The sequence below is a fragment of the Chiloscyllium plagiosum genome, chromosome 19 (assembly GCF_004010195.1).
Source record: "Chiloscyllium plagiosum isolate BGI_BamShark_2017 chromosome 19, ASM401019v2, whole genome shotgun sequence".
Lineage (NCBI taxonomy): Eukaryota > Metazoa > Chordata > Chondrichthyes > Orectolobiformes > Hemiscylliidae > Chiloscyllium > Chiloscyllium plagiosum.
In genome coordinates, this window is record NC_057728.1 from 67,495,074 (window position 1) to 67,513,350 (window position 18,277).

General features: G+C 42.1%; 1 protein-coding gene across 8 annotated transcripts in view; it reads left to right on the forward strand.

Moving 5' to 3' along the window:
- The window catches only part of osbpl8 (oxysterol binding protein-like 8), a 416,034-nt gene that overhangs the window by 109,645 nt on the left and 288,112 nt on the right, over window positions 1–18,277 (forward strand). For all 8 annotated transcript variants that reach the window (XM_043708791.1, XM_043708786.1, XM_043708784.1 and 5 more), the window contains one exon: window positions 18,128–18,164. In XM_043708791.1, the coding sequence (XP_043564726.1) occupies window positions 18,128–18,164 (37 nt within the window). The remainder of the gene's footprint in view (window positions 1–18,127; window positions 18,165–18,277) is intronic.

Consider the following 18,277-nt stretch of genomic DNA (forward strand, 5'->3'; position numbering starts at 1 on the left):
TAATTCTAATACCTGGCCTGGTTCGTTACCCAGAACCAAATCCAGTATGGCCTCACCTCTTGTTGGCCTGTCTACATATTGTGTCAGGAAACTCTCCTGCACACATTGAACAAACACTGACCCATCTAACGAACTAGAGCTATAGCTTTCCCAATCTATATCAGGAAAGTTAAAGTCCCCCATAACCACCACCCTATTACTGTCACACATCACGTGAATCACCTTCCCTATCCTTTCTTCTACGTTTCTAGGACTGTTAGGAGGCCTGTAAAAAACTCCTAACAGGGTGAGCTCACCTTTCCTATTCCTAATCTCAGCCCAAACTACCTCAGGTGGCAAGTCCTCATCCATCGTCCTTTCCACCACTGTAATACTATCTTTGACAAGCAATGCCACACCTCCCCCTCTTTTACCCCTACCTCTGCCCCTACTAAAACATTTAAACCCTGGAACCTGCAACAGGCAATCCTGTCCCTGTTCTAGCCATGTCTCCGTAATAGCCACAACATCGAAGTCCCAGGTACCAACCCACGCTGCAAGTTCACCTACCTTATTTCGTATACTTCTTGCATTGAAGTATACACACTTCAAGCCACTTTCCTGTTTACAGGCACCCTCCTTTGAAATTGATGCCATGTTCCTAACCTCCCTACACTCCAGGTCCTGCACCCTAAAGCTACAGTCTGGGTTCCCATGCCCCTGCAGAGTTAGTTTAAACCCCCCCCAAGAGCACTAGCAAACCTCCCACCACAATTGCATTCATCGCTCAATCCTTTTCGTATCGGAGTTGGGACATTATGTTCATGTTGGACAGGAATTGGTAAGGCCTTTTTTGGAATAATGTGTCCAGTTCTGGTGGCCCAGTTATAGGAAGGATACTATAGATAAGAAAGTGTTCAGAAGAGAATTACCAGGATGTTGCTGGGTCTGAAAGGTTTGAATGATAAAAAGGATGGATAAGCTGGGAATTTTTTTTACCAGAGCATAGGAGGTTAAAAGGTGACCAAATAGAGGTTTATAAAATGATGAGAGGTATGGATAGACTTGTATTTTTCCTGATACGGGGAACTTCAAGACCTGGAGCACATTTTTAAGGTGAGACAAGAGAGATTTAAAAAAGACATAAGTGGCAAATTTTTTACACACACAATGGCCCAAGTATCGAATGAACTTCTTCAGGAAGTGGTGGATGTGGGTACAGTTACAACATTTAAAAGACATTTGAATAGATACATGAATAGGAAAGGTTTGGGGTGATATGGGCTAGGAGCAGGCAGGTGAGACTAATTTTGAATTATGTTTGGCATGGACTGGTTGGACCGAAGAGTCTGTTTCCATGCTGTGTGACTCTATGACTATGTCTTGATGTGGGAAGTCCAGGACAGTTTTAGTTAGTCATATAGCATACAGCATGGAGACAGTCCCTTTGGCCGAAACTGATCCATGCTGATCAAAATATCCATCTGTACTAACCCCATTTCACTGCACTTGGCCCATGTCCATCTAAACCTCTCCTATCCATGTATTTATCCAAACGTCTTCTAAACGTTGTTCATGAACCTATCTCAACCACTTATGCTGGCAGCTCATTCCATATGCGTACCACCCTCTTTAAAAAAAAAGTTGTCCCTCCGGCTCCCTTTATTCTTTCCCCTCTAACCTGAAACTGATGCCCTTTCGTCCTCGATTCCCCAACTATGGGAAAGAGATTGAGTGCATTCGCTCTATTCATGCTTCTCATCATCTTATACACTTTTATAAGATTGACCCTCAATCTCATATAATTTAAAGAAAAAGGTCCTAGCTTGTCCAGCCTCTCCCTACAACTCTGACTGTTGAGTCCTGGCAACATCCTTGTAAATTTCCTTTGCACTCTTTCCAGTTTAATAACATCCTTTCTGTTACAAGGTGACCAAAACTAAGCATCATACTCCAAATGCGGCCTCACCAACCTCCTGTACAACTGCAACGTCCCAACTCAGTGCCGTCACTGATGAAGGCCAGTGTGTCAAAAGCTGCCTTCTGCCTGTGACTGCCCTGTCTACCTGTGACTCCACTTTCAGAGAACCGTGCACCTGACCTCCAAGGTCGCTCTGTTCAACTACACTCTTGAAGGTCCTACCATTCACCATGAAACTCCTACTTCGATTTGACCTTTCAAAATGCATAACCTCACACTTATCTATATTACAACCCAGCTGATCAAGATCCTGCTGCAATTTCTGATGACCTTCCTCGCTGTCCACAATAACCCCTATTTTAGTGTCACCTTCAAATGAAATAATCGTGCCTTGTACATTCTCATCCAAATCATTAATGTGGATAACAAACAGCAATGGGCCCAGCACTGACTCCTGAAATACTCCACGAGTCACAGGCCTCCAGTCTGACAAGCATCCTTCCACTATTACTCTTTGTCTCCTACCATCGAGCCAATTGTGTATCCAATTTTGCCAGCTCGCCGTGGATTCCATGACATCTAACCCCCCAGAGTGGCCTACCATGTGGAATTTTCTCAAAGGCTTCACTGAAATCCATATCGACGACATCAACCACCCTGCCCTCATCATTATTCCTGGTCACTTCATCAAAGAACTCGAACAAATTTGTGAGGCATGATCTCCCATGCACAAAGCCATGCTGACTGTGCCTAATCAAGTCCTGTCTTTCTAAATGCATGTTTGTCTTATATCTCAGAATTTTCTCAAGTAACCTACCCACCACACCATGGCTTACTGGTCTATCATTCCCAGGCTTTTCTTTCAAAAAGGAAAAGGACACAACATTTGCTACCCTGCAGTCTTCTTCGACCTTATCTGTGGCTACAGATCATGCAAAACTGTCAGCCGGGGCCCTGGCGATTTCTTCTCTAGCCTCTTGCAGTGTTCTTGGAAATATATGGGGATTTATTCACTTCTACTCTGAAATGGACTGTCCCCAAGATAGGACCCTTAACTTTCCCAAGTTGCCAAGTCTTCATGTCGTTCTCCACAGGAGAAATATTTATTGAGAACCTCGCCCATCTCCTGCATTCTACACTTTGGTCTTTGAGGCATCTTATTCTCTCTCCAGTTACTCTATTTCCTCTAATATACTTTTTAAAAAACCCTTCTAATTCACCCTGATCTCCTCAGCCTGGGCTATCTCATGCCATCTTTTTGCCTCCCTGATTCCATCCTTCAGTAAACTACTGTATCCTCTATGTACTTCCCAGGGATTCCCACCTCTCTGAACTTGACGTTCTCCACCCTCTCAACCTCAGCTCTGTTGATATAGATGGGGGTGTGTTCTCTTCCCTTTTTTTTTTGAAGTCCATGATCAGTGTTGCTGAAAATGAGGAGAGATCTTACTGTTGACCTGAATTGAATTAATGCTGAATTAAAACTGTTGTTGAAAGAGACACATATTGCCAAAGATTTTCATCTTGCACTCATCAGGACACAGGTGAGGATACCAAATTTATCGTCCAGGAGAAATGGTTACTGGTGATTTGATAGGTCAACGCTGGTCAAAGCATTGTTGTGGAAATTGCAATGACTCTTGGCTTCTGAAACCTGCAGATTGTTCAAAAATGATGCAAATTGAACTTAGTCCTTCTCTGTGGAGAAACATTTTACATTGTCAGCAAAACCTGTCTATGTTTTTATTTGACATTGTGAACTTATTTGTGGATGCAGAACTGAAGGAAATCATCAACATTAGGGTTACATCACAGCAATACAAACTCTCTGCCATTTTCTGGATCTTTATTTGTGACACGTATGAGCTTAAGAACATCAGAGTCAAGTTTAATCTTAATGATCCAATATACACTCAAACAGATGGTGAATGTCTGGAAATTCCTCATGGTCCAGGCGCTCATAAACGCCTACCCCGTGTTTTATTCATTTAATTCTTATGACTGACAACCAGTGAGCAATTAAGCACTGTCCTATACCTCTGGGAGCCACAGTCTTTCTGATTAAAAAAAAGTTAAAAACTTGGTTCCTCTTTGTTGTGATTGGAACCAGGTTGATCTAATTTACTATGAAGTCATTGATTGGGGCTGTTAACTTGGGCCATTCAGGAAAGCCTTGGCTGACCAATATAACCTGGAGATTAGAATGTCCTTCGTTCAGGTGACTGGCTGCACGCTGGTTGGCCACAGCCAATATACTGTGCACAAGTAAATAACAGGTGACTTGATGAAGGGATACCAGCCTCTGTGCAGTTATTTGACTCTTTCAGTTTATTTCAGATTCTCTTTGTTAGACTGGTCGGCAACGGCCTCCTTGTGATAGCCTCTGTTTACATTTGAACATCTGCCGCCACTTGGGCCAAATACATTTCCAGAACCAAAGCGTCGACACTATTCTTTGAACAAGATTACCTTGCATTTGACTTCCAGGACAGGTCATTCAAGCAAATATCAGTTTGTTTGTGTTCTTTTTCCAAAAAAAAACAAACTACTGCTATCAGTCCAACCATGACCTTCAACTCTCAGCTCACAGTTTCAACCAAACTTCTTTTGTAAAAAGAAAAACAGCAAGGGTTCCAACAATCGTTTTATTTTATGTCTAATAGAGAGAAACCGTACAATTGACCACAGCAAGGGCTGGAATAAAATCTCTACCTAACCAAAGTGGATGTTACATTTCTGAAAATCTTACAAGGTATTGTCAGGCTCGTGTGTAGCCACAGACATGAGTCTAAGATGGTATGTTGCCTGCCTGATACCAGGGCCAGGGATGTCACAAAACGGCTGTAGTATATTCTGAATGAGGAGGGTGAACACCCAGTGGTCATGGTACACATAGGGTACCAATGACATGAGTAAACAAAGGGATGAGGACCTGAAATTGGAATACAGAAAGTTTGGAGACAAATGAAAATACAGCACCTCAAATACAGTAATCTTAGAATTACTGCCAGTGTCATTTGCTAGTGAGAGCAGGAATTAGAGGCTGTATCAGATAAATGCATGGTTGGAGAAATGGTGCCCCAATGAGGGGTTCAGATTCTTGAGGCTTTGGGGCCCTTTCTGGGGACAGTGTGACCTGTACAAGCCTGACTGTTTGTACCTTGGCAGAGCTGAAACAAATATGCTTGTGGGGGTTTTTGCTAGTTGAATTGATGAGGTTTGAAATTAGTATGGTGGGGATGGGGAATAAAGTGTTGGCTGGCGTGGGTCAGATTTCAGATCAGGAAACAGGAAGTAGAACATCAGTTAGTGATGTAGTCAAAAACTCGAAAATACAAAATAAACAAGATTTTAAAAAGAGGCTAACAAAGGAAATTGATGGAATTGAGCTGTTTATACTTCAGTGCAAGGAGTTTTACAAACTAGGCAGATGAACTAAGGGCACAAATAGACGTTGGCAGAATGATGACATTGCTTTCATGGAAACCTGGTTAAAGGAGGTGCAGAACTGGCAGCTCGATACCCCTGGATATAGAGTTTTCAAGCAGGATAGAGTGGGTGACCAAAAAAGGTGGGGGAAGCAGTATTGGTTGAAGAATCACTTAATGGTGAGAAGGCATGATATACTGAATGGGTTAACAAATGAGGCTTTATGTGTTGAATTTGGGATTAAAAAAGAGGCAGTTACGCTACTAGGAGTATACAACAGACACCCAAACAGTGAGATAGAGAGATGGAAGAGTACATATGTAGACAAATTTCTATATGTAGGAATAAGAGGGCAATAACAGTAAGAGACTTAACCAACCCAGTATCAACTGGGGTTCAAACAATTTCAGGAGCATAGAGGATGTAAAAAGTGATGGACAGTGTCCAGGAAGTTGTTTAAAAATGATACGTAACAAGCCCAACGAGCAGCAATATAATTCCAGATTTTGCTTTGGGACATGAAGATGTGCGTGATTAAAGTGACATTGTTACGTGTACCAAGATAGTGAAAAGTATTGTTTTGCATGCTAACCAGACGAATCGAACTTTACATAAGGGCATCAAGGTAATAGAACAGAATATAGGATATAGTGTTGCAACTACAGAGAAGGGACAGTGAAAGATCAGCTTTAATGTATGAGAGACCCTTTTATAAGTCTGAGAACTGTGGGAAAAAAGCTGTCCTTAAAACTTGGTGTGGTTTTTCAAACTTTTGTATCTTCTGCCCGATTGAAGAGGGTAGGGAAGAGTGGAACCAGGGTGGGAGGGGTCTTTGATTATGTTGGCTTTTTTCCCGAGACAGCGGGAAGTGTGGACAGAGTAAATGGAAGGAAGGCTGGCTTTTGTGATGGACTGAGCTGCAGTCACAATTCTGTAATTTCTTGCATAGAGCAGTTGCCAAACCAAGCTGCATGCATCCAGATAGGGTGCTTTCTATGGCGCTTTCTATAGTCCACGTACAAAAATTGGTAAGAGTCATGGTGGATGTGCTGAATTTCCTTAGCCTTCTGATGAAGTAGAAGTGTTGGTGTGCTTTCTTGACTGTCGTGTCAACGTGGGTGGACCAGGATCGATCGTTGGTGATAATTACATCTTGGAACCTGAAGCTCATGACTACTTCCACCTCAGCACTATTGATACAGACAGGAGCATGTCCTCCAATCCGCTTCCTGAAGTTGATGACTAGCTCCTGCTAACCTTGAGGGAGAGATTTACACCATGCCACTAAGGTGTCTAACATAGAACATAGAATAATACAGCGCAGAACAGGCCTTTTGGCCCTCAATGTTGCGCTGACCTGTGAACTAATCTAAGCCCATCACCCTATCCTATCCCATCGTCATTCATATGCTTATCCAAGGACTGTTTAAATGCCTCTAATGTGGCTGAGTTAACTACTTTAGCAGGCAGAGCATTCCACTCACTTACCATTCTGAGTAAAGAACCTGCTTCTGACATCTGTCTTAAATCTATCACCCCTCATTTTGCAGCTCTGCCTCCTTGTAGAAGCAGTTGTCATCATCTTATCTCTTTCCTGTACTCTGTCTCATCGTTGTCTGAGATCTGATCCCTTGTGGTGGTGTCATCAGCAAATTTGCAAATTGAAGAAATAGACCTGAATTTGACTACACAGTTGTAATGCATAGGAGTATAGTGAAGGACTGAGTACGCAGTCTTGCAGGGCACTGGTGTTGTGGACCATCTTGGAGAAAGTGTTGTCATCTTTTCTAACTGCAGTCTGCTTGTCAGGAAGTTGAGGATCCATTTGTGGGGGGTGTCCTAGCTCTTGGAATTTGGAGATTAGTTTTGTTGGAATTGGGGTTAAGGTTAGTGACTGCAATTGGTTAGGTTTAGTATTAGTCTGGAAAAGGATAGAGATAAATCAGGAGGAGAAGTTTTTAACTGGGGAAAGCAAATTTTATAAAACTGACAAGTGATTTGGTTGAGGTGGACTAGACAGGATTGCTAAAGGATAAATCAGTGGTAAACCTGTGGGAGGTTCGGAAAAGTGAGATCCTTCAAGCACAAGGGTAGTTAAAGAGGCATTTAGCCCGCTTGCCTTCATTGCTCAGTCCTTTGAATACAGGAGTTAGGAAGTCATGTTGAAGTTATAAAGGACATTGCTGAGGCCTTTTCTGGAGTACTGTGTTCAGTTCTAGTCACCCAGTTACAGAAAGATATTATTAAACTGGAGAAGGTTCCGAAGAGATTTACCAGGGTATTGCAGGGTGTAGAATGTTTGATTTCGAAAGAAAAGCTGGATAGATAGGGATTTCTTCCACTGGAGTGTAGAAGGTTGAGAGGTGACCTGATAGAAGTTTATAACATTGTGAGTGGTATAGATAGGATTAATGGTAGTTGCCTTTTCCTTAGGATAGGGGACTTCAAAACGAGGGAGCACATTTTTAAGGAGCAGAGAGATTTAAAAAAAAAGACTTAAGGGGCAAATTTTTACACAAAGGGTGACTCGTGTGAATGAACTTCCTGAGGAAGTGGTGGATGTGGGTACAATACATTTAGGTAAGTACATGAATAGGAAAGGTTTGGAATGATATGGGCGAGGAGCAGATTGGTGGGGCTAGTTTAGTTTGGGGTGATGTTTGGTGTGGACTGGTTGGACTGAAGAATCTGTTTCTCTGCTGTACGAGTCCATGTTCTCTCCAAACGTAAGAATGGTCCTGCCAAATCTAAACCCCCATGGTTGTCCAGAAAAACGCAGAGGAGGATTAAACCGAGAAAGGAAATTTATAACAGTCACAAAAAACTCAACACTGGAGGTAGCCGAGAGGGATATAGAAAGTACACAGATGACGTAAAGAAAAAGGAAATCAAGCAGAAGGTGTGAAAAAATATGAACAAGCAAGATAAAGGAAAACCCAAAGATGTTTTGTCAGTATCTTAAAGAGCAAAAGATAATTGAGGAGAATATGGGATTATTAGAGATGAAGAAAAGAACTTGTATCAAGATGCATAGGATATGGAAAGAATTTTCACAAAGGAAGGGGCGATGTGGACATAGTAATCCAAGAGATCAGTATGAAATATTAGTCAAAACAATCATAATGAGAGAGGCAGTGTTAGAATAGTTAGAATCCATGGAAGTGGATAAATTGCAAAGGTTGGGTGGATTGTTCCCTTGGCTGTCACAGGAGGTCATGGAGGAAATAGCAGATACTCTGCAATAACTGGACACGGTGAGGTGCTGGAGCACTGGAAGAACGCAAATATAGGTTCCACTATTTAAACAAGGAACAAAGGAAATGCGAAACAATTACAGGCCAGTTAGTCTTTGTTCATTGATGGGCAAATTGTTAGAATCAATCGTGAGAATTCAGATAAACTGTCACTTAGAAATGCATGGTCTAGTCAGCAGTAGTCGATATGGATTTGATAAGGAAAGATCATGCCTTGTAAATTTGATTGAATTTTTTGAGAAAATGACAAGGTGGGTTGCTGAGAGTAGTGCAGTGGACATTGTCCTCATGGGTTTTAGTAAGGCATTTGACCAGGTTCCATATGGCAGACAGGTCAAAAAAGTCAAAGCCCGTGGGATACAGGATATTGTGGTGAATTGGATCCAAAGTTGGCTTAGTAACGGGAGACAAAGGATAATGGTTGATGGCTGCCCTTGCAAATGGAATGCTGTTTCACGTAATGGACCACAGGGCTCGGTGTTGGGATTCCGCTGTGTGTTTTGTACATTAACGATTTGGACTTGAACGTGAGGGTCACGACTGGAAAATTTGCAGATGACAGAAAAATTGGCCATGTAGTGGACAGTTTAGAGGATAGCTGTAAGCTCCAAAATGATATAGATGGCAGATGGAATTCAACATGGCCAAGTGTCAGGTCGTGCACTTTGGTAGGAAGAATAGAGTCATCGACTATTTTCTCAATGGGGAGAAAATTCACAAATCTGAAGTGCAAAGGGTCTTGGGAGTTCTTATCCAGGATTCTCTGCAAGTTAACTTGTAGGTTGAATTGGTAGTTAGGAACATACAATGTTGCCATTTATTTCAGGGGCGAGATTATCAAAGCAAGGATGTTCTTCTGAGGCTTTGTAAGGCTGTGACCAGACCACATTTAGAAAGTTTTGAGCAATTTTGGGTCCCATATCTCAGGAAAGATATATATGGGCTCTGAAGCAGGTTCAGAGGAGGTTCACGAGAATGATCCCAGGAATGAAAAGCTTAACATAGGAGGAATGTTTGAGGACTCTGGGTTTATGATTGGAGTTTAGAAGGATGAGGGGGGGAATCTAATTGAAACTTAGAGAATACTGAACGGCCTGGATAGAGTGAACGTTGGGAAAATGTTTCCATTCATAGGGGAGACAATGACCTGAGGGCAGAGCCTTAGAGTAATTATTGTAGAATCCCTACAGCGTGGAAACAGGCCATTTGGCCCAACAAACCTACATCGACTTCCGAAGAGCATCCCTTCCAGACCCATCCCCTACTCAATCCCTGTAACCCTGCATTTCCCATGGCTAATCCACCTAACCTGTGCATCTTTGGACTGTGGGAGGAAGGAAACTGGAGCACCTGGGGGAAACCCACGTTGACATGGGGAGAACGCGTAAACTCCCACACAGACAGTCAGCCAAGGTTGGATTTGATCCTGAGTCCCTGGTGCTGTGAGGCAGCAGTGCTAACCACCGTGCTGCCCTCGGCAATAAACGGAAGAGCCTTTAGAACAGAGATGAGGAGTAATTTCTTCACCAGACAGTGGTGTATCTTTGCAACTGATTGCCACAGAAGGCTGTGGAGACCAGGTCATTGAGTATAGAGTTAGATCGGTTCATGGTTGTTAAGGAGAAGACAGGAGAATGGGGTTGAGAAACCTATCAGCCATGATTAAATGGTGGAGCAGATGCAATGGGTCGAATGGCGTAATTTCTGCTCCTATGTCTTCTGGTTGTAGATGAGTTGGTGGAGTGGTAGGACACTGTCAGATATGCTTCAGCTCGAAGTGTGAGGTAATGCATTGAGGTACATCAAATGGTAAAAAAGAAATACACAATAAACAGGAATATACTGAGACGGGTAGATGAAGTGAGAGATTTTGGAATGCAAATGCATAGGTGTCAAAAGATAGCAGTATGTATAGATTGCCCGTAGTGTTAGGTGAAGGGGTGAAATGTAGGCGAATGGGTCTGGGTGGGTTGCGCTTCGGCGGGTCGGTGTGGACTTGTTGGGCTGAAGGGCCTGTTTCCACACTGTAAGTAATCTAATCTAATCTAATCTAGATAAGATTGTAAAGAAGGCATATGGGATGCTCTTCTTCACTGGCAGATGGATAGAAGACAGAAGTAGGGATATAATCTCTGGTATAAGACTCTGGTACGGCCGCATCTGGAATATTGTGTGCAGTTTTGGTCGCCATACTATAGGAAGGATGTGGAGGCTTTGGAACGGGTGCAGAGGAGGTTTACCAGGATGTTGCCTGGTATGGAAGGAAAATCGTATGAGGAAAGACTGAGGCACTTGGGGCTGTTTTCACTAGAGAAAAGAAGGTTTAGGGGTGACTTGATTGAGGTGTACAAGATGATTAGGGGGTTAGATAGGGTCGACAGTATGAACCTTTTCCCGCGTATTGAGTCGGGTATTACAAGGGGGCATAGCTTTAAATTAAGGGGGGGTAGATATAGGACTGATGTTAGGGGTAGGTTCTTCACTCAGCGAGTCGTTAGTTCATGGAATGCCCTGCCAGTAACAGTGGTGGACTCTCCCTCTTTATGGGCATTTAAGAGGGCATTGGATAGGTATATGGAGGATAGTGGGTTAGTGTAGTTTAGGTGGGCTTGGATCGGCGCAACATCGAGGGCCCAAGGGCCTGTACTGCGCTGTATTCTTCTATGTTCTATGTTCTATATAATCATGAAACTGTATAAAATACTGGTGACACAACAGTGGAGTATTGTGTGCACATTTTGACACCATATTACAGGAATGATATAATCGCTCTGGAGATAATGCAGGGAAGTTTTACTAGAATGTTGCCAGGGCTGGAAAATTGTAACTACATGGAGGGATTAGGGTTGTTTTCCTTGGAACAGAGAAGGCTGTGGAGCGACATTATTGAGGTATACAAAATTTTGAGGGGTAGAAATAGAGTAGACAGGAGGAACCTGTTTCTGTTGGCAGAGGGTTCAAAACGCAGGGGTCATCGATTCAAGGCAAGTGGCAGAAGGATTAGAGGAGACATGAGGAAAAAGTTTATTATACAGAGATTGATGGGTGTGTGGAATTCATTGCCTAAATTGGTGATGGAGGCACAGACCCTAAACTCTTTCAAAAGGTACCTGAATCTGCACCTAAAGTATTGTAAGCTGCAGGGCTATGGGTTATATACAGATGGGATTAGAGAGGGCATCTGAATGTCTTTGTGTCAGCAAGCACAAAATGTCCCCCTTCTATGCTGTATCATTTGTATGATTGTGTGTCTACATTTTGCAGAGTAGGTGTTACATTGACATTTCAAGTGTTGCAAGATTAATTGTGCCTCCTTTCTTTTGATTTAAACTTGCAAGAAAGTCTGTTTATCTGTTGTTTATGTCGGAGCACTAATTGGCTTGACAGTAGGAGACAGAGTGGAAAAGCATTGTCATTCGGACTCTAAGCCTGTGACCAGATGTGTGCCACGTGGATTGATGCTGGGTCCACTGTTGTTCATCATTTAGATTAACTGTTGCGCTTACCACACAGTGTGTTTTAACTCTTATATCTCGCAAAGAAACTGCGAGTTGACTCTTAATAGTAATAAACAATAATATTTATTTATCTAACACAATATTATAGTAACAAAGTATATTACAAACTAACAATTTACATTATAAATCTAATCAACTATCTTAGAGTCATAGAGGAGTACAGCATGGAAATAGACCCTTCGATCCAACCTATCCATGCCGACCAGATATCCCAAACCAATCTAGTCCTACCTGCTAGCACCTGTCTCGTATCCCACCAAACCCTTCCTATTCATATACCCATCCAAGTGCCTCTTAAATGTTGCAATTGTACCAGCCTCCACCACATCCTCTGGCAGCTCATTCCATACATGTACCACCCTCTGTATGAAAAAGTTGCCCCTTAGGTCTGTTTTATATCTTTCCCCTCTCATCCTATACATATGCCCTCTAGTTCTGGACTCCCCAACCCCAGGAAAAGACTTTGTCTATTTATCCTATCCATGCCCCTCATAATTTTGTAAACCTCAAGAAGGTCACTCCTCAGCCTCTAACACTCCAGGGAAAGCAGCCCCAGCCTGTTCAGCCTCTCCCTATAGCTCAAATACTCCAACCCTGGTAACATCCTTGTAAATCTTTTCTGAACCCTTTCAAGTTTCACAACATCTTTCCAATAGAAAGGAGACCAGAACTGCACGCAATATTCCAACAGTGGCCTAACCAATGTCCTGTACAGCCACAATATGACCTCCCAACTCCTGTACTCAATACTCTGACCAATAAAGGAAAGCATACCAAACGCCGCCTTCACTATCCTATCTACCTGCGACTCCACTTTCAAGGAGCTATGAACCTGCACTCCAAGGTCTCTTTGTTCAGCAACACTCCCTAGGACCTTACCATTAAGTGTATAAGTCCTGCTAAGATTTGCTTTCCCAAAATGCAGCACCTCGCATTTATCTGAATTAAACTCCGTCTGCCACTTCTCAGCCCATTGGCCCATCTGGTCCAGATCCTGTTGTAATCTGAGGTAACCCTCTTCGCTGTCCACTACACCTCCAATTTTGGTGTCATCTGCAAACTTATTAACTGTACCTCTTATGCTCGCATCCAAATCATTTATCTTGTGCTTTAACTCAAGTCTGGATGATCATATATTGCCACACTAGATCTTGGTCTTGATCCATGTGGCGATAATCATCTAGTCATCTTCTGCCGGTGATCCTGGGGTGTTTTCTCTTCACAATGGTTGGTCTAGAGTTACTGCTCCTGAGGTGGTGTTGCAGTGATTCTTATGATTAGAAGTCTTTGTGCCCTTTTGGGAGGATCTTTGGTGTCCACAAAAAGATCGATTAGGGCTTGATCACCCTGATTTATCGGACCCAACCAGGCATTGATATATCGATGGCAGGGTGGTCCTAGGGCATCCACTTCTGGAGGTGTTCGGAGTACATACGTCAGGTGGACCTCTCCAAATAAGGGTAAGAAGCTCCCCTTCGTCTGGTAAACAACTAGATGTTTCCGATTGTCCTGGTCAAGCCCATTCAATTCAAATTCAAGCCCATATTGCATTGTCTGCAATTGCTGAGTCAATTGACAACTGTCTGTCTGTAGCTGTAATCTGTCTGGATCCTGCAGCTTGCTTATTTCAGAGCCTTTGAGTCACTTAGGTCAAGACTTAGCTCAATTTCCCAGCCTGCCTGGGTGTTCAGGTCCATTGTACTCTGAAGGTTGCTGCACAGGTGGATAGAGTGGTCAAGAAGGCATATGGTATGCTTGCCTTCATTGGACAGGGTATTGAGTACAAGAGCTGGCAGGTCATGTTAAAATTGTACAAGACATTTGGTTCGGCCGCATTTAGAATACTGTATACAGTTCTGGTCGCCACATTACCAAAAGGATGTGGACCCTTTGGAAACGGTGCAGAGAAGATTCAGGAGGATGATGCCTGGTATGGAAGGTGCTAGCTATGAAGAGAGGTTGAGTATGTTAGGTTTGTTTTCATTAGTAAAAAGGAGATTGAGGGGACACCTGATTGAGGTCTACAAAATCATAGGGTATAGACAGGGTGGATAGAGATAAGCTTTTTCCCAGGATGAGTGATTCTATAATGAGGGGGCGCACTTTCAAGGTGAGAGGTGAAAAGTTTGAGGAGGATGCACGCGGCAAGTAGTTGGTCTACAAAATCATAGGGTATAGACAGGGTGGATAGAGATAAGCTTTTTCCCAGGATGAGTGATTCTATAATGAGGGTCGCACTTTCAAGGTGAGAGGTGAAAAGTTTGAGGAGGATGCACGCGGCAAGTAGTTTACACAGAGGGTGGTAGGTGCCTGGAATGTGTTGCCAGTAGAGGTCGGAGAGGCAGGCATGGTAGATTCATTTAAGATGCATCTGGACAGTAGCATGAGCAGGTGGGGGCCAGAGGGATGCAGATGCTTCTGAATTGTGTGACAGATTTAGACAGTAGATTTGTATTGGCTCAGTCTTGGCGGGCCTAAGGGCCTGTTCTGGGCTGTAAATACTTTTTGTTCTTTGTCCCTTTATTGTCCCTTTTTTCATAAGTCCATCATTTTGAGTGGCCCATCTGGCCACAAAACGATTTGGATGACAATATAGGAGCCATAGTTATTAAGTTTGCAGATGACATCAGAATTGGTAGTACAGTGCATAGTGAAAAGGTAATCTAAGAGTTCAACGGGATTTTGATAAACTGGACCAGTGGACTGAGAAAAGGCAGGTGGAGTTTAATTTCAATAACTGTGAGGTGTTGGATTTTGGTAAAACAATCCAAGGCAGGAGTTTCACAGTTAATGGTAGGGCGTTGGGGAGAGTTGTTGAACAGAGAGACCTAAGGGTGTAGGTACATTGTTCCTTGAAAATGGCGACACAGATAGACAAGGTGGTGAAGAAGGTATTTGGCATGCTTGCCTTCATCAGTCAGAACATTGAGTATAGGAGTAGGGATGTCATGTTACTGCTATACAAGGCATTAAGGCCACATTTGGAATACTGTGTACAATGCTATAGGAAGGGTATTATTAAACTGGAAAGGGTGCACAGAACATTTGACAAGGGTATTACTGAGACTGGATAGTTTGAGTTATAAAGAGAGGCTGGATAGGCTGAGAGGTGACCTTATAGACATTTACAAAATCGTGAGAGACATGGATAAGGTCAATAGCCAAGGTCTTTTCACCAGGGTAAGGGAGTCCAAAACTAGAGAATCTAGGTTTAAGTTGAGAGGAGAAAAATTTCAAAGGGACCTGAGGGACAACTCTTTCACACAGGGTAGTGCATATATGGAATGAACATCCAGAGGAACTGGTAGAGATGACTACAGTTAGAACATTTAAAAGACAATTGGACAGGTGCATGAATCAGAAACGTTTAACGAGTTGTGGGTCAAATGCTGGCATGTGGAACAAGTTCAGTTTAGGAAACCTGGTCAGTATGGATGAGTGGGCCTGAAGGGTCTGTTTTCGTGGTATACGACTCGATGACTCCATGACTTCATGAAAATATACCTTGTTGCAGTCATTTGAGAGGTGAAGGAAAAGGAGAAAGTTATCCCAAAGCTTCAACCCTGCTGGAACATAGTTTTAGCTCCTTGGGACTGCCATTCATGGCCATTCTACGCAGAAGGTATGCAGTCTCGTTCAGTTGTGCAGCCACGCACATGCACACAAGATTGAACATATAGAACATAGAACATTCCAGCGCAGTACAGGCCCTTTGGCCCTCGATGTTGCGCTGACCTGTGAAGCCAATCTGAAGCCCGTCTAATCTGAACTATTCTGTTTTCATTCATATGTTTATCCAATGACCATTTAAATGCCCTTAAAGTTGGCGAGTCTTCTACTGTTGCAGGCAGTGCGTTCCATGCCCCTACTACTCTCTGATTAAAGAAACTACTTGTATTTAAAGGTGTAATTTGTGTGTGACCTGCACTTGTACGTATCTTGGAGGCATGTTGCTTATAATCCTTGAGGTTCAGCTTTCTAATTTGCTAGCAAATCACAGAGTATTGTTCAAACAGGATTGTTTGCTGACAGTAGAGGTGATAATCTCGTGACATTGTTGCTGGACTGTTAATCCAGAGACCCAGAATATCCTGGGCACTTGGGTTTGAATCTCACCATGGCAGCTTGTGCAGTTTGAATTCCAAAGATAAAATCTGGGATTAGGAATCAAATGATGATCAGGAATCTATTGTTGAGTGTTGGGGAAAAGCCATCTGGTTCATGAATGCCCTTTAGGGAGGGAAACTGCTAAAGTCTGAGCAATGTGTGATTCTGGTCACACAGCAAAGTGGTTGGCTCTTAACCGCCTTCTGGGCAATTAGGGATGGGCAATAAATGCTGACCCAGCCAATGATGGCTACACCCGATGAATGATTTTTTTAAAAAAATGATGGCAACTGTATTATTCACCTTTTTGGCTCCAGTGTCATTTGAAGTGGGTTTGAGCTGAACTGCTGACAAAATTAATTGCTCAGACTTTGAGGAAGAGAATCCCTAAGATTTTTGGGATATCTGTGAATCATTTACTCACTATATTGTTGTGAAATCTTAATTGATCTGCATTGGATGTAACTATTATTCAGCATTACCTGTTAGAAAGTAGCAATGCACACTTGTTAATTAATTTCTGGAAGCTTTTTTTTATTTCTCAAGATATAAGTTTGATAGTACTTTCTGAGTGAGCAATCAAGAAGCTACCTGCAAAATTACACCTGTTTATGTGTCCCTTTTGCTACATGTTTTCTCCCAAACCGATTAACATTAAAAAGGCTGTAAGCAAGTGGGAATTAGTGCTGAATAATTAGGCCCAAGAAAATCTTCAAAATGAAAATTAGCTATCAAGCTACCAAATGTGTACATTTCCAATGTCATAATTAAAAGCATGCAGTCGTGGAACTCCTGCATTTTTAATTATACTTCAATGATGCAATAAGAAACATTCAAAGAGACATAAAATACATTGCAGGGATTTGAGGATGAATAAGAAAGAAGAAATTTTAGTCTTAAAACAGCCAAAAATAACTTTTCTCCGACAACATCGATTCGTGGGTTAATTCTTCTTACTGTTTGAACCACCATAGCAGCAGGAAATTTATGTGTGCAGCTTTTTAGCCAACAGGCAGAGACATTGTAATTAGTCTGTATACATTTGGAAACAGGAATTGATAGCTAATTATCAAAGAGTAATACCATTATGTCCCAAGTTTTGTCCATCGTTTTTGAAGGGTAATCATACAACAAATTGTACTGTATAGGACTAACTGAGTAAAGTTGTTGTGTAATCATTTATCAGTGGAAGAGGACTTGGAGCACTGCTTCACTGAACAAAATGCCTTTTGTTTAATTGGTCCATCCCTAACATTTTTAAATTTTAACTCAAGCAGTGAAAGGGGATTGGCATTTACTTAATCAAACCCTCTCCACTTATTTCCTCCATTCTCAAAGGATTTGATTTCCACAACTAATGCCTTGGTGGAATAGTCAGCATTTTAAAAGTCTACCTCTTGCTTTTAAATAGGGCTAATGGATATTGATCTAATGAGAAAATTTGCACTGAAATCTTTGTACTTAGTTTTACATTACTTAGCAAGGATTTTTGAAGAAAGAAAGAGCTGCACTTTGTGTTGTTTATGGTCTGATTTGGATCTAAGGCAATCATTAAATAATGCAAAACCCAGGTGATTATTCAATAAAATAAATCGCATCTGTGTCAGTGCCATTTTAACTTGAGATTTGGGAATGCTGACTCCTGCCATTTACACAATCAAGTGCTCTTAGATAAAATCCTTGACCGTTTTAGATGCTGATTTGTCACTGGGTAAGATGAGCATTTATATTATCGTCTGAGCTATCTAAATAAAAATTTTGCTTTAAAAGTTTTATGCGTTCATCTTAGATGATTGTGCTAACTCATTTTACTTTATCTCCCCTCCTTCCTTGTTTCTTTTCTTGTTTTACCCTTTCTAACTTACCCTCGGGTGGACTTTGCTGCTGCTGCTAATGTGAATATTGCAATGCACCAATAGCATCATGGAGAAATCAGAGACTTACAAGGATTAACAAGTAAGTAACTTTCATCTTGAGAAATCAATTCTGTGAAGTTTTGCTGATTTTTAGGGTTTGTACTTTTTGCAGCTGACAAATTTGAAGCAGGTGGAATGGCTAGTATAATCAGT